The sequence below is a fragment of the Myxocyprinus asiaticus genome, chromosome 31 (assembly GCF_019703515.2).
Source record: "Myxocyprinus asiaticus isolate MX2 ecotype Aquarium Trade chromosome 31, UBuf_Myxa_2, whole genome shotgun sequence".
In the NCBI taxonomy this organism is placed as follows: domain Eukaryota; kingdom Metazoa; phylum Chordata; class Actinopteri; order Cypriniformes; family Catostomidae; genus Myxocyprinus; species Myxocyprinus asiaticus.
Window position 1 is genome coordinate 27,851,533 of NC_059374.1, and position 17,867 is coordinate 27,869,399.

General features: G+C 37.0%; 2 protein-coding genes across 7 annotated transcripts in view; both read left to right on the top strand.

Moving 5' to 3' along the window:
* The first annotated feature begins 4,980 nt into the window (after positions 1-4,980).
* Positions 4,981-10,819, top strand: ppm1da (protein phosphatase, Mg2+/Mn2+ dependent, 1Da). Of its 2 annotated transcripts, none has more exons than XM_051666139.1 (6): positions 4,981-5,581; positions 6,067-6,295; positions 6,953-7,077; positions 8,883-9,064; positions 9,162-9,392; positions 9,566-10,819. In XM_051666139.1, the coding sequence occupies exons 1-6, from the start codon at positions 5,089-5,091 to the stop codon at positions 9,974-9,976; spliced, it is 1,671 nt and encodes a 556-aa protein (XP_051522099.1). In that variant the 5' UTR covers positions 4,981-5,088; the 3' UTR covers positions 9,977-10,819. The 2 variants fall into 2 exon arrangements, with proteins under 2 accessions (XP_051522099.1, XP_051522100.1); XM_051666140.1 differs by having other exon boundaries at positions 9,162-9,320.
* Positions 10,820-12,116: 1,297 nt separating this feature from the next.
* bcas3 (BCAS3 microtubule associated cell migration factor) overlaps positions 12,117-17,867 on the top strand; it is a 329,405-nt gene continuing 323,654 nt past the window's right edge. For all 5 annotated transcript variants that reach the window (XM_051666123.1, XM_051666124.1, XM_051666125.1 and 2 more), the window contains exons 1-5: positions 12,117-12,188; positions 13,056-13,144; positions 15,351-15,405; positions 15,837-15,912; positions 17,158-17,264. In XM_051666123.1, the coding sequence (XP_051522083.1) occupies positions 13,074-13,144; positions 15,351-15,405; positions 15,837-15,912; positions 17,158-17,264 (309 nt within the window). In that variant the 5' untranslated portion in view covers positions 12,117-12,188; positions 13,056-13,073. The remainder of the gene's footprint in view (positions 12,189-13,055; positions 13,145-15,350; positions 15,406-15,836; positions 15,913-17,157; positions 17,265-17,867) is intronic.

Genomic DNA, 17,867 nt, shown 5'->3' on the forward strand with positions numbered 1-17,867 from the left:
AGCATTTGTGGCATAATGTTGATTACCACAAAAATTTATTTAGTCTCGTCCCTCCTTTTCCTTAAAAAAAAGCACAAATCTAGGTTTCAAAAGTATAGCCACAAGACGTAAACAATATGCGTGTTAACATGATTTTAGTTCGATAAAATCGCTTACCAACCTTTTTTGTGTAAAGTTATATCCAATTGTACAACTTTGTTGCCATGACGACGTCACGCCTTAAACCATAAAATGACTGTAAAAATAGTGATATAAACAACATCACAGCTCAAATAATACACGAGTTTTAACAAAATGATTGAAGTAGGTGATTTAAAAAAGTATAAACTTTACATTTCTGCCTTTAAACCCCCCAAATATTGCCCCTGTTCACTTCCATTATAGTGCCTAGCTTACTCTTAACCTCAATTTTTGCTTTTTTTTTTTTTTTTTTTTTAAGAAAAATACCCAGACTGCACACGTATAACGCCGAGATGTCTGTTTTAGATCTGTTCACCTGGAAAGCATTGCATTCTAACAAACATCTGATAAGTATCTAAAACAAACAAACAAACAAACAAACAAACAAAAAGAAACATCAGAGTTGCAAACATTCTAAATCATAAACGTCTGCTAAATGTCTTATATTCCAGATAAGCAAACAACCTAAAAATAATACGTCTTCCATATGCAAAACACACGCATCAAATCAGGGACTAAAAACGGTCCAAGGAACGAAAACCGAAAACAAACTAGATTTTTAGCAGAACGTAACCAAAAACTGGAACAAAGAGATTTTCAATTGTTCCAGAGTGAAAACGTTATTTTTAAATGCTGGTAACCGGTTATAACTGGTTTATTTTGCTCAGATAATTTTTTCATTAAACTAAAGGCCAAAGGGTTTATCACACATTTCTGGAACTACACCACTTCATGTTGCCTGAAAAAATTAAACATGTGCTTTAATCCTGAAGGAAACTGCTGCATCACACATTTCTTTGAATAATTGCCCATTGTGGATGTCATATTCTCTGAATTAAGACCTTTTTAACAACTATCTATAACTACTACATATACATGCACAGCCAATCCAGGTACAAGGAAAACATTATTAGAGGTACAGTGAAAAGTACTTTTCTCAGTTGTTCCAAGTCTTCAGTGAATTATTGTTAGATATGATGCATTAATACAGATTTTATGCTGTTTTGACTGAGAAATAGATCTGTAATTAAAATTATACTTTACTGTTAATTAACTGCTTGTAATGATTTCTGTGCCGATAAATACACCACACAGGGAAAAAAACTGATTGCTTATTTTTGCTAGGCAAGTGGCTTATTTTGGTCTTTGTTACTTGTTTGTCTTGCGAGATCTGTCAACACTGCAATAGGTATTTCACCCACTCCTTAGCGCAGAATACTGCCATTTTTAAAAGAACTTTATTAAGTGTTCTTTTATTTTGTTCTTTCCGTTAACTTTTTGGAAAGGATGCTGCTGAACTTCTGAACCAGAGCAAAAAATACTGCTTTTGCTCAGAATGAACCGAAATGAAAAACGTTTCATTTTTAGTCCCTGCATCAAATAGACATCTGGGTGATGTGCATGTGCTATCGGGGGAGGGACAAGACAAAATAGTTTTATGTGGTAATCAACATTCTGCCATAAATGCTGTCGATTGAGCTTAACTTGTATTGAATGTGGAATATTCCTCTACACTGTACATAAAATAGCTACACTTAGGACTGCAAGGGGATGCCATTCCCCTTGTTGAAAGAAATGACAAAAAAACATATCCCTTGTAAAACAGCCATCCCCCTTACCATCCCCTTTAGATCAATTGGGTCATGTATTTCTTATAACTAATTAACCAAATAAAATATTTTAATTTTCTAAGTATGATAAATCACAGATTTAACAACAATACCCAATCAAAATGGCAAGTTTTTGTCAGTTTCAACTTATGGAGCAAATAATTAAGCAAATAATTAAAAAAATACAGAACTATTTTACATGTGCTAACTGGAATATGAGTTGTGAAAAACAATCATATCAATTCATAGGGTGTGCAACACCATCTACTGGATTTTTCCAGTTTAACATGCAAATGTAGAGAACTATAGACCTTCTCCTTCTCGAAACCCATAATTATAAAAGTTGTAAACAGTTTTATTCATTCTACACAGATTTATAGAATGCATCTGTAAAAAAATGCAGTTTCAATGATCAGTTCCACTAGGTAGATGCAATTGCAATAAACTTGGATGTCTTTCCCAGATTTTGAAGTTCAGTCTTGAAGGATATTGCATTTAGCTTAAACATGTACATTGTGCTAATAAACTCAAGGGCAAAACCTTACTGAAACTATAAACATGCTGATAAATATAAAAATGGCTTATATTTGTTATAGCCTGCTTAATGCAGTCCTGCTCCATTTCCACATTGGGTGTAAATCCAAGGGCGTTGCAGCCACGGGGGAAGTGGGGGACATGTCCCCCACACTCTTTAAAAAGGTGATTTTTGTCCCCCGCACTTTTCCAAGCTAAACCCATACAGAGTCCAAATGGTGGATTTGTATACAGTATTCTTTGCGTTTTGTTACTTTGGGCTGATTAAGCAACCATCCAGCCAATCACAGGTGAGTTTCATGAGCCGAAACAACCCTTATGTAATAGGCCGTCAGTCATACAGTCTAATCAACATGGCTCCGTTCATTTCTACAAAGTTGCTTTCAACAATGCTCATTTATCCATGTTTTTTATCTGCATTGATGTTGATCTAAATTAATAATCTAGAGATAAGGAACACACAAATGAGAGTTATTTATCAGCATATAATTCTTGATTGGCAGCATTACGTGAAATGCACTGCAGAAAAACAAAACAAAGGACAATATTTTTTTAAGTACACATTGTAAGTGTAGTTTATATCGGTGCATAGTCTTCATTAAGTTATTCTTTTTACATTATGTTTGTGAGGTAATAGTTTGATCAGTTGTTTTTGCCAATTCAAGCAGATTACTAGATCAGTGTTAAATATGTAAAGCTATTTTTAATATCAGCTCCTGTTTTTTACCTCTGTATTAGTGTGCAGTTGATAAACTGCAGGAAAAAGGTACATCTGCTGTGTTCTTAGAACACTTAGGCATTTTAATGAAGTGAATAGATATGTAGACATGCTTTTTTATACATGAAAACGTACGGACGTTATTGAAACTCATAATTATTATAAGACTATTATTGTTGTCTTTTGATAAAAGTCATGTTCAGCAGTTCAAACTGTAAGGAAATGATAGATTTGCTTTGTTCTTATAATGCATAAACCTCTACTAAAGTCTTATTGTAGATCTGTAGACATACAAATGTTAAAGGATTAAACTTTTCTTTTGATCGTAGATTCAGTGACTAACTCATTTCACACAAGACACTCATTTGTCACCACCTTCTGGCATCACCAGGAATGGTCACTGAATCATTAAATGGATCTGAACAAATTTTGGTGAACGTAGTCAAAACACTCGAGCCTCTTGGATACATTTAAATCCCACAGTGCACAAGCACAGAATAAAAAATAAAATTGTGCACATGCATGCACAATTGTCATTATTGTAATTGATTAAATAATTTATTCAGGCCCAGCTTGTGCTCAGTATTTTATTGTCGTGTGTGAAGCAGAAGCAAGTGCTCTACAAAATGCCCTTTATTTTTGCAGCTAATTTTGCATAATTTTGCAAATATTTTGCAACACTTGCCTTTATGTTTAAATCATATCTATGAATTTGTACTCCCTATTTGCTGAATTATTGCTGTTGTTGTTGTTAGGCAACTATTAATTATAATAAAAACTATTAAACCAGCAATGATAATTACAGTATAATAATAATGATAATAAAAATAATGGAATCTGAGTAAATATTAATTATGAATTTTATTGAATTCATCCATCTGCTCAACAGCAAGGTCTGGTAGCAAACCTCAGAAAACTATTCACAAAACCAACATTACTAACTTTTTTCAAAGCTTATTTAGACTCTATGTCTCAAGGGGCTGGGTGCTCTGGCATCGCAATTTGTGAGTGCCTTCTCCCATGCAACGAACATTGCGTGACTGTGACAACATTTTAGCTAAATAAAATGATGTGGTTCATTACACCTCTCAGGGCAGTTCCGAGTGAAATGTCCACTGTGTGGCGCTAAAAGCGAGTGAAATGTTCTCCCAAACAGATGAGGTTTAAGGTTAATATTCTACTGAGATTTAAATAAACAAAACCTACCTACCTCGCTAGTCTAAACCTTAAACTTAAACCTAACCTAGTGTCAGAAAAAGCAAATGTGAGATGAAAAGAACAATTTCTGAAGAAACCACAACATTCTGTGGTGCTTCTATGACACTTTCAGCTCACGTGCTCTTCAGGACTCGTATCCTGGTGCTTTGTAGCGCATATGCAACACTCTATCAGTTGAGCTCCCGTGCAATTTGATCACACTTAAACAAGCGTCATGCGCTATAGTAAAAGTGTTTATATGTCATAAGATAGCATTGTCTGAGGCACAGAGCGAAAATGAAATGTTTACAAACTGCAAATCTGCTGTTTTACATGTGATTTGAGTGAAAGGGGATAAAAGTCATTGTGGTTTTAGTGCCTGTAGTGTTCATTACACCAGGAAATTGCCGTGTTATGTACAACAGGCCACATGAAACGTAGTTATTGAAACATGATTCTATTACCAGGTTGCTAATGCCACTGGGGTTGAAATATGAGAGTCGTCGGAGACAGTAACGACTTAAAAAAACAAATCGAATTTAACAACATCCTCTCTCACACAATTTCCTCTCTTGATTTCATTCTATATAGGAAAAAAGTTACTTTGTACTTTTTGTAACACTTAAGTTCAATGTAATGTGAATGCTTTTTTTTTTTTACTTTGACTCGAGTATATTTTTTGTTAGCTACTTGGACTACTGACCCCTGTGATTTCGTCATGATGATTCTGCGCATGCTCACAACATCGAAGGTAAACAAAGGGGGAAACCCGCACCCGGCCTGAGTCCTGCTTCTGTCTAAACACTAAATACTTCTACTTCTTTAACGGCGCTTCTGTCGGATAAAACGATGGATGAGATATTTTCATGCCGAGCAAGTATTTATTACGACCAAGGCGGCAGGAAATACATGGAGGACTTGATGACGATGAAGCAGGAGGATGAGCCAAGCGAAGATGAACTGAACGCCGCCGAACGTGGCGAGGTCGCGGCTGCATCAAAAAACCTTCCCGCGGGGAAAAACCCTGACGCTTCGATTCAAGACTCCATCCCTGGATCTATAACGGTTACATATGTCCAGGACGATAATGCTGGCTCAGCTCTTCGGCAGGCGTCCATGCCCTCGGCCCGCCCGTACAAAGACATCCGTCGGCCGCGGGATGTGGCTCTGTTCGCCGTGTTCGACGGCCACGGGGGTTCGGACGCGGCGCGCTTCGCTCGCGACCATCTGTGGGATCACATCAAAAGACAAAGAGGCTTTTGGTCAAAGGACGACGACGAGGTGTGCGCGGCTTTGCGAAGGGGTTTTATCTCTTGTCACCATGCCATGTGGAAAAAATTACGTAAGTTATGTAATTGAACATTTGCTTGCAAGCTGATCGTACGCGCATGTTCCCGTTTATTTTGTTGCACTGTTTATAGTTGCATATGGCGGCCTCTTGGCACATGTTAGACTAGTTTAAACAGTGCAGGATTTGATGGGAAAATCTTTCTTTGAAATGAAGGTGGAAGGCAGAGAATTCGAACAGCTCGTATGTTTGAATAATGACACCTGTAAAATGATGTAGGGTTGCAACTTTAGATGCATCCCGCCAAAAGAAGTTGCACAACTCCTGCAGGCCAACCTCAACAACTGTTCCACATCTGAACTGGAATGGCAGCATGAGCATGTTTGAATAAGATTATGCAAATAGAAATATCAGCCCCTGCTCTGAATATTGTAGTCAAATTGGGCAAAACTGACCAGTTTATTTTTTCGAGATCAGATAGGAAATGTTTTGATGTTTTTTCCAACTTTTTGTCTCTGGCTTATGTTTTCTGAATGCAGCTGAATGGCCGAAGACCGCTACAGGACTTCCCAGCACGTCAGGCACAACTGCTAGTATTGTGGTGATCCGACGTGACCGTATGTATGTGGCCCATGTTGGGGACTCTGCTGTGGTGTTGGGGGTGCAGGATGATCCCTCTGACGAGTTCATCCGAGCAGTGGAAATTACACAGGATCATAAACCTGACCTCCCAAAGGAAAGGGAGAGAATAGAGGGACTGGGTGGCAGGTGAGTTGTTTGACACCACTAGTCTGAACAGTGTTTCTGTACACCATGAGTCTGTTTTGAATCTCACTGCTTTCAATTGGTTTTAGCACCTCCTGTTTTTGGGTTGAATATGTTATGTGTTTGCCACCCGGCTGGAAGAAATGGTTCTGCAATTGAATGGTAGACTTTCAGGTTGCCCTTTGGAATTTTTGGATTATCTGTTCATGATCAAAATAAATAACAGTCCTTATCCTTTTTGCCTTTTATCAACACTCATAAGAAAAAAACACAGTTAACACAAACAGTATTCACAGTGGTCTGACTGGTTTTTGTTTATGCTCCCAGAGCCTTAAAAGTGGGATAGTTTAACCAGACACATTTGTCCTCATTTACATAATCTAATCTCTAGTTTGGGAGTTTCTTTGTCTTTTAGCCTATTAAAAAAGTAATAGGCATCTTTCAATGACGTATATCACCGTTTTCCCACTATAGATTTATATTTTTTGGTTGCTTGGGGTAATGTTGAGGATTTGATTGCATAGTAAATACGTAGGTTTTATTTGAGTTTTAAAGTGTTAGGCAAGGATAGAAGTTTACTGGTATGTTTGGTCAGTAGCATTTGATATGAAATAGTTACTATGCTGAGACCTCTCACTGATAATTTTCACATCTCTCTAGTGTAATTAAAAAGTCTGGAGTCAATAGGGTGGTGTGGAAGAGACCCAGACTCACCCACAATGGACCAGTAAGGAGGAGTACCGTATTTGATCAGATCCCTTTCCTTGCTGTGGCCCGAGCTCTTGGTAAGGTGTCAAAGACAGCTAAGATGACAATACAGTGTTTTTGAACCTGGAAAATTTCTCTCAAACTAAAAAAACAAAAACAGTGATTAGAAAGATGGGTGCATTTTAAAACATCAGAAAAGTCTGGTTATTTGAACCTGTATAATTCCTTTTGATGTTTATAAATGTATTTAAAAAAAAAAAACAGTGATTAGAATGTTGTTTGAGTTTCAAAACATCAGACAATTCAGGCTATTTAAACTTGTATAAATCCTTTTATTGTTAAACTTAAAAAAATAAAAAACCCAGTGATATATATATTTAAAATACACTGGCGGCCAAAAGTTTGGAATAATGTACAGATTTTGGTCTTATGGAATGAAACTGGTACTTTTATTCACCAAATTGATATTCAACTGATCACAATGTATAGTCAGGACATTAATAACGTGAAAAATTACTATTACAATTTGAAAAATGCCAGATCCTTGGCATTCTAGCTGTCAGTTTGTCCAGATACGCAGGTGACATTTCACCCCACGCTTCCTGTAGCACTTGCTATAGATGTGGCTATCTTGTCAGGTACTTCTCATGCACTTTACAGTCTAGCTGATCCCACAAATGCTCAATGGGGTGAAGATCCATAACTCTTTTTTCCAATTATCTGTTGTCTAATGTCTGTGTTTCTTTGCCCACTCTAACATTTTCTTTTTGTTTTTTTCTGTTTCAAAAGTGGCTTTTTCTTTGCAATTCTTCCCATAAGGCCTGCACCCCTGAGTGTTCTCTTTACTGTTGTACATGAAACTGGTGTTGAGCGGGTAGAGTTCAATGAAGCTGTCAGCTGAGGACATGAGGCGTCTATTTCTCAAACTAGAGACTCTGATGTACTTATCCTCTTGTTTAGTTGTACATCTGGCCTTCCACATCTCTTTCTGTCCTTGTTAGTGCCAGTTGTCCTTTGTCTTTGAAGACTGTTTTGTACACCTTTCTATGAAATCTTCAGTGTTTTTGGCAATTTCAAGCATTGTATAGCCTTCATTCCTCAAAACAATGATTGACTGACGAGTTTCTAGAGAAAGCTGTTTCTTTTTTCTTTTTTGACCTAATATTGACCTTAAAACATGCCAGTCTATTGCATACTGTGGCAACTCAAAAACAAACACAAAGACAATGTTAAGCTTCATTTAATGAACCAAATAGCTTTCAGTTGTGTTAAAGTACCAATTTCCTTCCGAAACAGCAAAATCTGTACATTATTCCAAACTTTTGGTCGCCAGTGTGTGTGTGTGTGTGTGTGTATATGTGTGTGTGTGTATATATATATATATATATTAACCTGTATAATTCCTTGTATGTTTAATAAATAAATAAAAACAGTGATTAGAAAGTTGGGTGAGTTTCAAAACATCAGTCAGCAGAGATTGCCTGTTGTCTTGCTACTTTTGATGGACAGATAATGCAAACAGGACTGCAGGGTTGCAAATTTCAGCATGGCACCATGATAAACTCTGTTCTTAGCAACAACAAACAAAACATAAAATTGCAACACAGGCTGTTTAGAGGTTAACCAGAGAGTTTAGCCAAGTTTTAGATTAAGATTGAAGGTCAAGCAGTTTCTGTTGGTGGTAGCTCCAGGTTTAACAGACCATGCAAAACCCAACTAACTCGATGTGTCCAGTTTAAGGGAGCGGTGTGCTGGTTAATTAATAGAGATATAATGTCCTATTATGGACTAAACTTATCTGTTTTATCTCATGTAAAATCACAAGTTTTCTGATGTTTTCTTATCTATTAATGCAATTTCACCTCAATCCATGTGTGTTTAGGTGATCTCTGGAGTTACGACTTCTTCAGTGGAGAATTTGTAGTTTCACCAGAGCCTGATACTGCGGTTATCAAGCTGGATTTGAAGCAGCACCGATATGTCATCGTAGGCAGTGATGGGTTATGGAACATGGTGTCAGCACAGGAGGCTGTGTCTATTTGTCAGAACAATGACAAGGCCAAGGTGAGCACAATGTGACAGGAATATTTAATTACATAAAAAATAATAATAATAATAATGTTTTAAGAAAGTTTGCTTACATAAATGTATTTGCCCGTAGGCAAAGAACCAAAAGGAAAACGTTTCTAACGCTGTTCTGCTGGTGAACCATGCCTTACTGAGATGGCGTCAACGCATGCTCCGGGCTGATAATACCAGCGCCATTGTTATCTGTTTGGAGCCATTTAGGACATCTTCAGAGAGCTTGCTACCTTATGAGGTTGTGTATAATCAACAGGGACCAAAGTGTGACTCCATTCCTAAATCTTGCCCTGACTCTGTGTCATCTCAGGTTAGGAGAGCTTAAAACGATTACAATACAATTCCTGATAAAGAGACGATCTGCATAAAGGCAGTGTGCATTCAAACATTTTCAAACAAATTTAGGCCTGCTTTATTTTACAAGACTATTTGACTTTGTATTGTATTGCTTAACGCTTCATTTAGTTCCCTGTTTTTATTTAGATTCCACTGCAAGATGCACCCTCACCTGCAAGTGAACTTAAGCCAACCCCAGAGCAGCAAAACGGCAGCTGTGAGACAAGGAGTTGTGGAATATCCGAATCATCTCCTGATAGCCTTACAAACTCTGAAGACCTGCCTTGCAAAGACCTCAGGAATAACTCATTGGATAATGAGGCCAATTGTGACCAAGTGCCTACAGGCAAACGGGTGCTAGACGATTCCTCCACACCTGTAGGGAAGAAGCCTCGTCGTAGTTTGTCCCATTCCCCTTATAAAGAGTCCTCATCTATATCCCCACGAAAACAGAACAAGCAGCCCTTGCCGAGGAGCAGCGGCAAGGGACAGAAACAGTCTGAAAATGTCCAAGCTCTGCTTCAGCAGCATGGAAATACTACTGTATGTGTTTGTTGACATTTGTGTTCCTATTACAATGCAAACTTACATTCATGATGGACAGTCAGACTTTGATATTAGTACATATAAGCTACTGAGAAACCAAATCCTGAGGCAAATAACCATGTTAAAACACTCTCACCCATAATTTAGTCTATTATTTTATGGTTTTATACTTTATATTTTGCAAACTGATGAAAAGACATTGTGTTGTTTAATTCAATTTTACATTTGCTTTTAGTTTTTCCTCTATTGTATGTTCACTGCTTATTCAAAATGGGTTTTTAAAAAGTATTTCAATTTTGCTGTGCTTCAGTTCATTCAGGTAGACATGATGGATCAAATAGGGATTTTTGCACTTTAAGTTGAATTTGTGCAGTCTTTGTGGAAGGAAAAAGAAAAATTACCAAAAAAGAAAGCATATCTTCTGAGAAGATAATTCCCTGCAGCTTACATGTCACCTGTTTCAAAATTGGTTTGTCTCAAGAGATTTTACTGGGAGCAATGACATAGGTATTTTTGTACATTGTTTTACAGAACAAGGAAAATGGTACATCACTTGTAGTGTTTACTGGTATCAAATCTAAACCCTGTGTCATAAAGTTTAATGTTAAAGTTAAATGTGAGCATGAACTTTATGAATTATGCATTTTGGATTTTAAACATTATGGTTGTTTTACTGTTTTCAAGGATTTTCCCTTATGGGAAAAATTGTTATTCTAAACTAAAGGTGCTGCTATGCTATAACAGGTCAATAAAAAAGAAAAAAACTTTTACAATGAAAAATTTGCACTGATTTATTTAAATGTACATTTAATTGATTTGCACTGAAGTATTTGAACAATAAAGAGTTAAGTTACCCCCCACACCACCCAAAAAAATAAAAAGTCATCTCATCATTTACTCACCATCATACCATTCCAGACTTTTTTCTACAGAACAAACAACGATTTTTAGAAGAAAGCCTCAACTATGTAGGTCTTTACAATGCAAGTGAATGATGACCAGAACTCCAAAAGCTCCAATAAGAAGATAAAGTCTGCATAAACATAGTCCATCAGACTCCACTGGTTTAATCAATGTCTTCTGAAGTGATCCAATTTTTGGGTGAGAACAGACCAAAATATATACTATTTCACTGTGCGTCTCGAATACAGTCTCCTTGGCAATTATGATTTCAAGCTCGATTACACTTCCTATAACGCCATCTAGCGCTCTGCGCATATGTCAAGCACTAGGTAGTGTAACCGAGCTTACATCATGATCGTTCCTAAAGACCGCAATGGCAATATGTACAGTGAAAAAGTATTTACATTTCTGACTTCATCTCCTTATTGGAGCTTCAAAGGCCTGATCACCACTCACTTGCGAGCTGAGATATTCTTCTAAAAATCTTCGTTTGTGTTCAGCAGAAGAGAGAAAGTTAAACATCTGGGATGGCATGAGGGTGAGTAAATGATGAGAGAATTTTAATTTTTGAGTGAACTATCCTTTTAAGTAATGATTTGATACTCATTGGCAACATTTTGATATCATTTGATAATTATTTGAGCATTAATAATGCTAATGTTTTAATAACATTTGTTCATAAAGAACTCATCCATTCATATACACTGCAAAAAATGATTTTTGAAGTATTTTTGTCTTGTTTTCCTGTAAAATGATCTAAACATTCTTTAAACGTGATTTATTTACTATTCAAGCAAAATGGCATAAGAGAAATCTGACCAAAAATACTTTTTTTGAAAATCATTTTTTTGCAGCGTATGCTTCGTTTTTCCGAATGAAGCCGAGATTGAGCGAAGTAGCTCGGCTTGCGATCACGCGATGCTTCGATGTAAATAAACACATCAGTGCGACGTGACGTAAGATGCAAGATATCTAGGCTGCTGTCTCTAACAATCTTCATTTTTGGACATGAACGTGCTCATATTAGCCTACTAAATAAATCTCGCTTTATCTGAAACTCCACCATGACGTGCATTTCCATTTTAACGACACGTCAAATTCGTTACAATGACCAATAAAACCCAAACAGTCTTCGCCAACTCCTATTGGTCAGAATCTTCCAAGTTCCCACCTTTATGGTAATCCCATTGGCTAGTCCTTTTAAATGCTCAACTCTGATTGGTCAATGTGTCTGTTGTTTCCGCTGCATGTCAGCTTTAGTGTGTACTGTGGCGTTTTGTGAGGTCGCCTGTTGATCCCAATTCAAAACACAAAGGCTTGGGTTTGTAAAAATGTCGCTTCATTAAATATTTAACTGGATATTTCTGTCATACTTTATGTGATTTTGTTTTAGGAAGTCATATAATTTATTGTCATTGCTCACTTCTTTGTCTTTAAAGCGCTATTCTGGCAAATAGCGGTATTGGCTAAGCTAACAGGCAGACTGTAGCTGTTATGTTGAAATGTTTATGAACTAACTAAAACAGCCAGTCTGTTCTATGATACTCTAGACCGATTTTACGACAATACTTCACATTAAATATGGTTAAAATTATGTTAAAATGTAACAGACTCCAGAACTATTGGCATTGTTTTGGTTGGAGTGATGGTGTTTGCACCCTACAGCAATACACTAGCCTGTCTGGCTGGAGTTGGTTTAAAATCACAAAGTGTTTTATTTTCCTCTTTCAGATGTTTATGTTATCGCAAGCCAGTCTGTGTTATAGATCGTTTACAGGGTCAATACTTCATAGGAATGCACCTACGATGCAGATCAAACTGAACCATGCACATATTTACCGTTATATGGATTGTTAACCCAAAAATTAAAATTGTGTCATCATGTACTCACCCTCATGTTGTTCCAAACCCACAATAAGATGTTAGGCAGAATTTTTGGGATTGACAGCCTTAGTCCCCCTTCACTTGAATTGTGCACTAAAAAAGATGCAATGAAAGTGAATGTTGACTGATTCTGTCAGTCCCTAATATTCTGCCTAACATCTCCTTTTGTTGAAAAATCTGCCACTTGTTCAATTTGGAGTAATGCTGAGGTCACAAGAGTGAAGCATCTCTGCAGTGCTATGTAGTGTTGTGTAATTATCATGCAAAAATCAACACTGCATCTACTCATGTTCTTTCCCAACAGGATTCTGAGTGGTTGGCAATGGCGTCTGACTCCCCACGCAGACCGAGTCGCTGTGCTGGTGGGGTTGTGGTTCGGGCACAGGCTGCGACGTAAGTGCAAAATAACTCATTTGTTTTGTTGAATGCAATTTGAATGTTTTCACATTTAAAAAGCCAATCCTATGCTTAGTATTTTACTGAATAAAGAGACATCAACAAAGGACTTTGTAAATATATACAGTGGCAAGAAAAAGCATGTGAACTTGAATTGCCTAAATTTATGTATAAATTTGTCTTAAAATCTGGTTTGATCTTCATCTAAGTTACAGTAATGAACAAACACAATCTGTTTTAACTAATAACACACAAATGTGTATTGTTCTTGTACATATTGAATACATCATTCAAACCTTCATGGTGTATGTTGGAAAAAAGTATGTGAACCCCTAGGCTAATGATGTCAACAAAAGCTAACCAGAGTCAGGAGTTCGCAAACCTGGCATCCAATTAATAAAACAAGATTGGAGGTGTGGGTTAGAGCTACTTTGACTTATAAAAAGCACTCAAACATTTTGAGTTTGCTATTCACAAGAAGCATCTGTTGATGTGGACCATGCCTTGCAAAAAAGAGATCTCAGAACTGTGATCAAGAATTGTTGCTTTGCATAAAGCTGGAAAGGGTTACAAAGTTATTTCGAAGAGCTTAGATATTCATCTCTCCACAGTTAGACAAATAGTCTATAAATGGAGACGATTTAGTACTGTGGCTACTTTTCCTAGATTTGGCCGTTCAGCCAAGATGACTCAAAGATCACACCGCAGAATGCTCAATGAGGTAAAACCCTAGAGTGTCAGCTAAAGACTCGAGAGAACTGGTTAAATCTGTGTTCATGAGTCTGCTATATGGAAAACATAGCATTGTGGCAGTGTGTCCATGACAGGACACCACAAAGGAAGCTGCTGCTTCCAACAAAAACATTGCTGCATGCCTGAAGTTTGCCAAAGTCCACCTTGACACTCCACAAGGCTACAGGGAAAATGTTTTGTGGACTGATGAATCTAAAGTTGAATTGTTTGGGAAGAACATGCAGCACTACATATGGCATAGAAAGGGCACCACATACTAACATGAAAACATCATCACAACGGTGAAGTATGGTGGAGAGAGCATCATGATTTGGGGCTGCTTCGGGGTCTGGACCATTTGCAATCATCGAGGGAAAAAGGAATTCCCAATTTTATCAAGATATCCTACAGGATAATGTCAGGGTGGCTGTGTACCAGCTGAAACTCAGAAGTTGGGTGATGCAGCAGAAAAATGACCCTAAACATCGAAATAAATCCACTTTAGAATGGCTAAATCCAATGAAAATCCAATGGAGTGGCCCAGTCAGAGCCCAGACCTTAACCCAATAGAGATGCTGTGGAATGTCCTCAAGAGAGCCATTCACACCAGACATCCTAACAATATGGGTGAGCTGAATCAGTTCTGTTAGGAAGAATGGTCCAAAATTTCTTCTGAACATCGTGCAGGTCTAATCCACAGCTACCGGAAACGCTTGGTTGAGGTTATTGCTGCCAAAGGAGGTACTGCCAGTTATTAAATCCAAGAGGTCATTTACTTTTTCCACAGCACTGTGAATGTTTAATGGGATATGTTCAATAAAGACATGAATGATTATGTGTGGCGTTATCTTAAGCACATTGTGTTTGTCTAAATTTGTGACTTTGAAGATGAGATCGCATTTTACGACTAATTAATGCAGAAAACCGGCTAATTCCAAAGTGTTCACATACTTTTTCTTGCCACTGTATATATTTCACCAGATTAGTTTTTTTATTATTATTCATAAGAAATGAAGCTGGACACACTATGTATGTGCTGACGGGACATGTTTCCAAATAGTTGCATTTTTCTTTTCATGCCCTCGCTTTAATTTAGAACATTGATTAACTAATTAAAATAACCAAATTTGCACTGAAGTGAGAATAAAAATATGCATGAATATTGTCAGATAGTGATTGTTTTTATTTCACCTCTAGAGGCCGCTGTTATACTGTATAACCAAGTTGCTCTAACTAGACTTGTCCAGTGCCGACCACAGAGGAATAAAAAAAAAAATATCGGCATTGATTTTTGCCAATAACTGATAGTTCGAAAAAGCAACTATTGGCACCGATTAATTGGTAAAACTGATAAATCGTTCTACCTCTAAAATTAGTCATCATCAGTGCCACTACAAAGGTTAAGGAAGCTGGATGTTACTTTCTCTTGATCATGGTTTTGTTAATGAGAACTAATTTTGCTATTTTGCAGAGAGCAGTCTTACATGGAAAGTGTAGTTACATTCTTGCAGGATGTAGTCCCTCAGGTAAATGCTTTCTTTATGTGTTTTCTCTTCTGTTATTGTTAGTTTGGATTTTTGTTTATACTTTTTTTTTTTTCTTCTTTGTTGTAATTTGATATTCATGGTGATCTCTGGATAATGCATGATGTTCAGGTATTTCTGTTGTTAAACTGTTTTCATTTAGCAAAGTTTATAGGTTGTCACTTTTGTGAAAATTCACATAATTGCATTTCTTTTTATTTTGTTTATATGCTCACCTGTCAAAAAAATTAAATAAATATAAATATATATATTACAGTTAACAAACACTGACCACCTTATTTCAGACCATGCTCTTTTGTCGGAATTAATACATTGGATTTATAAGTGATTGTCTGCAATAGTGAGAACAATTTAGTTTTGAAAATATTAGTCGGAACGCATAGGCCTATCTCTCTCTTTTACTGAAATTACAGGCGTACACGGGGACACCTCCAAATGATGAAAAAGAAAAGATAGTTTGGGTCCGCTTTGAAAAAACAGACATCAATGGTAGGTTCATTTTATTTGGATATTGTGAAAATAATTATTCTGTTATTTTTGTCAGTCTAAATGGCAGCTTGATGCAGGCTACATGCTGGATCATATAGCCTCATGTCTTGTGATCTTTTTAAAACAAGCCACCCAAGTTTTATGTTGTGTTTTAACCTGCCAAAAGACTCTTTTTCAGTTCACTTCTTGCTACTTATCAACAAACACACACACACACACACACACCCAATTCAACACATCAAACTCCCATCAGACGTATTCAGGTTAGTTCTATAGCTGGGCTTGATTTCATAATACACATTAAATTGGGTTTTTCTTATTCTGCCACGGAGTCTGGTCTTCTAAATGTTTATTAAAAGCATGAATTAGCAGATTTTATGTAAGGAAAAGTTCACCCTAAAAGGAAAATTCTTTCATTTACTCACTCTCATGCTATCCCAGATGTATAAGAATTTCTTTCTTTTGCAGAACACAAACAAAGATTTTGTAGAAGCATATCTCTGCTTTGTAGGTCCATACAATGCTAGTGAATGGTAACAAAACCTTTGAAGCTCCAAAAAGCACTGAAACGCAGCATAAAAGTAATCCATACAACTCCAGTGGTTTAATCCATGTCTTCTGAAGTGAACTAATCGATTTTGGATGACAACAGGCTAAAATATCTCTCCTTTTTCACTATAAATGTTAAATTCAGTCTCCTTGGTGATCATGATTTCAAGTTTGATTACACTTCTTAGTGCCATCTAAAGCTCTCCGCATCCGTCAAGTGCTAGGAAATGTATCCAAGCTTGAAATCATGATTGTGCCTAGAGACTGCAATGGCAAGATCTACAAATAAATATTAGTTACATTACAAAAGTTACAATTTGGTCTGTTTTCACCCAAAATCAATTGGACTGCTTCAGAAGACATTGATTAAAACACTGGAGTCATATGGATTATTTTTATGCTGCATTTAAATGCTTTTTAAAGATTTTGGCCACCACTCATTTGCATTGTATGGACCTACAGAGCTGAGATATTCTTCTAAAAATCTTCATTTGTGTTCTGCATAAGAAAGTCAGTCATACACATCTGGAATGGCATTGAAAGTGAGTAAATGATGAGCGAATTATCAATTTTGGGTGAACTATTCTTTTAAAAGTCAGCTAGTGTTAATTGTTGTTGTGGTGCATTTGATGAAAGTGTGCCTCTTCTATTATTTTGAGAATGCTTGTTACTTTCGCTGTTTTTCCATGTGTCTAGATGTGGCCCGCTTGCCAGAGTTTCAAGAAAAGCATGGAAACAGCACCGACCCACCTCTCTGCTTGATGATTGGCTACACTGATGGAATGCAGATCTGGAGCATTTCAGTGAGTTCATTTTAATCAGTCTCTCTGCATACACAACACTGCATTTTTCCTTCTGTTTATCTCTTGATCAGTCTTTCTATGTGACTGTCTAAGTTTCACAGGTAGTGTCTAGTTTTCAAATAATAAGTTTGGAATGGAATACTGGCATATTACCTACAGCATACTATATACACCGATCAGCCCCAACATTAAAATCACCTGCCTAATATTGTGTAGGTCCCCCTCGTGCCGCTAAACAGTGCCAGCCCACATCTCAGAATAGCATTTTGAGATGCTATTCTTCTCACCACAATTGTACAGAGAGGTTATTGGAGTTACCGTTGACTTTGGCCAGACTGGTTCAAACTGACATTCTCCATTGACCTCTCTCATCAACAAGGCATTTCTGTCCACAGAACTGCCGCTCATTGGATATTTTTTGTTTTTGGCAACATTCTGAGTAAATTCTAGAGACTGTTGTGCGTGAAAATCCCAGGAGATCAGCAGTTACAGAAATACTCAAACCAGCCCATCTGGCACCAACAATCATACGACGGTCCAAATCACTGTGAGAAATGTTTTTCCCCATTCTGATGGTTGATGTGAACATTAACTGAAGCTCCT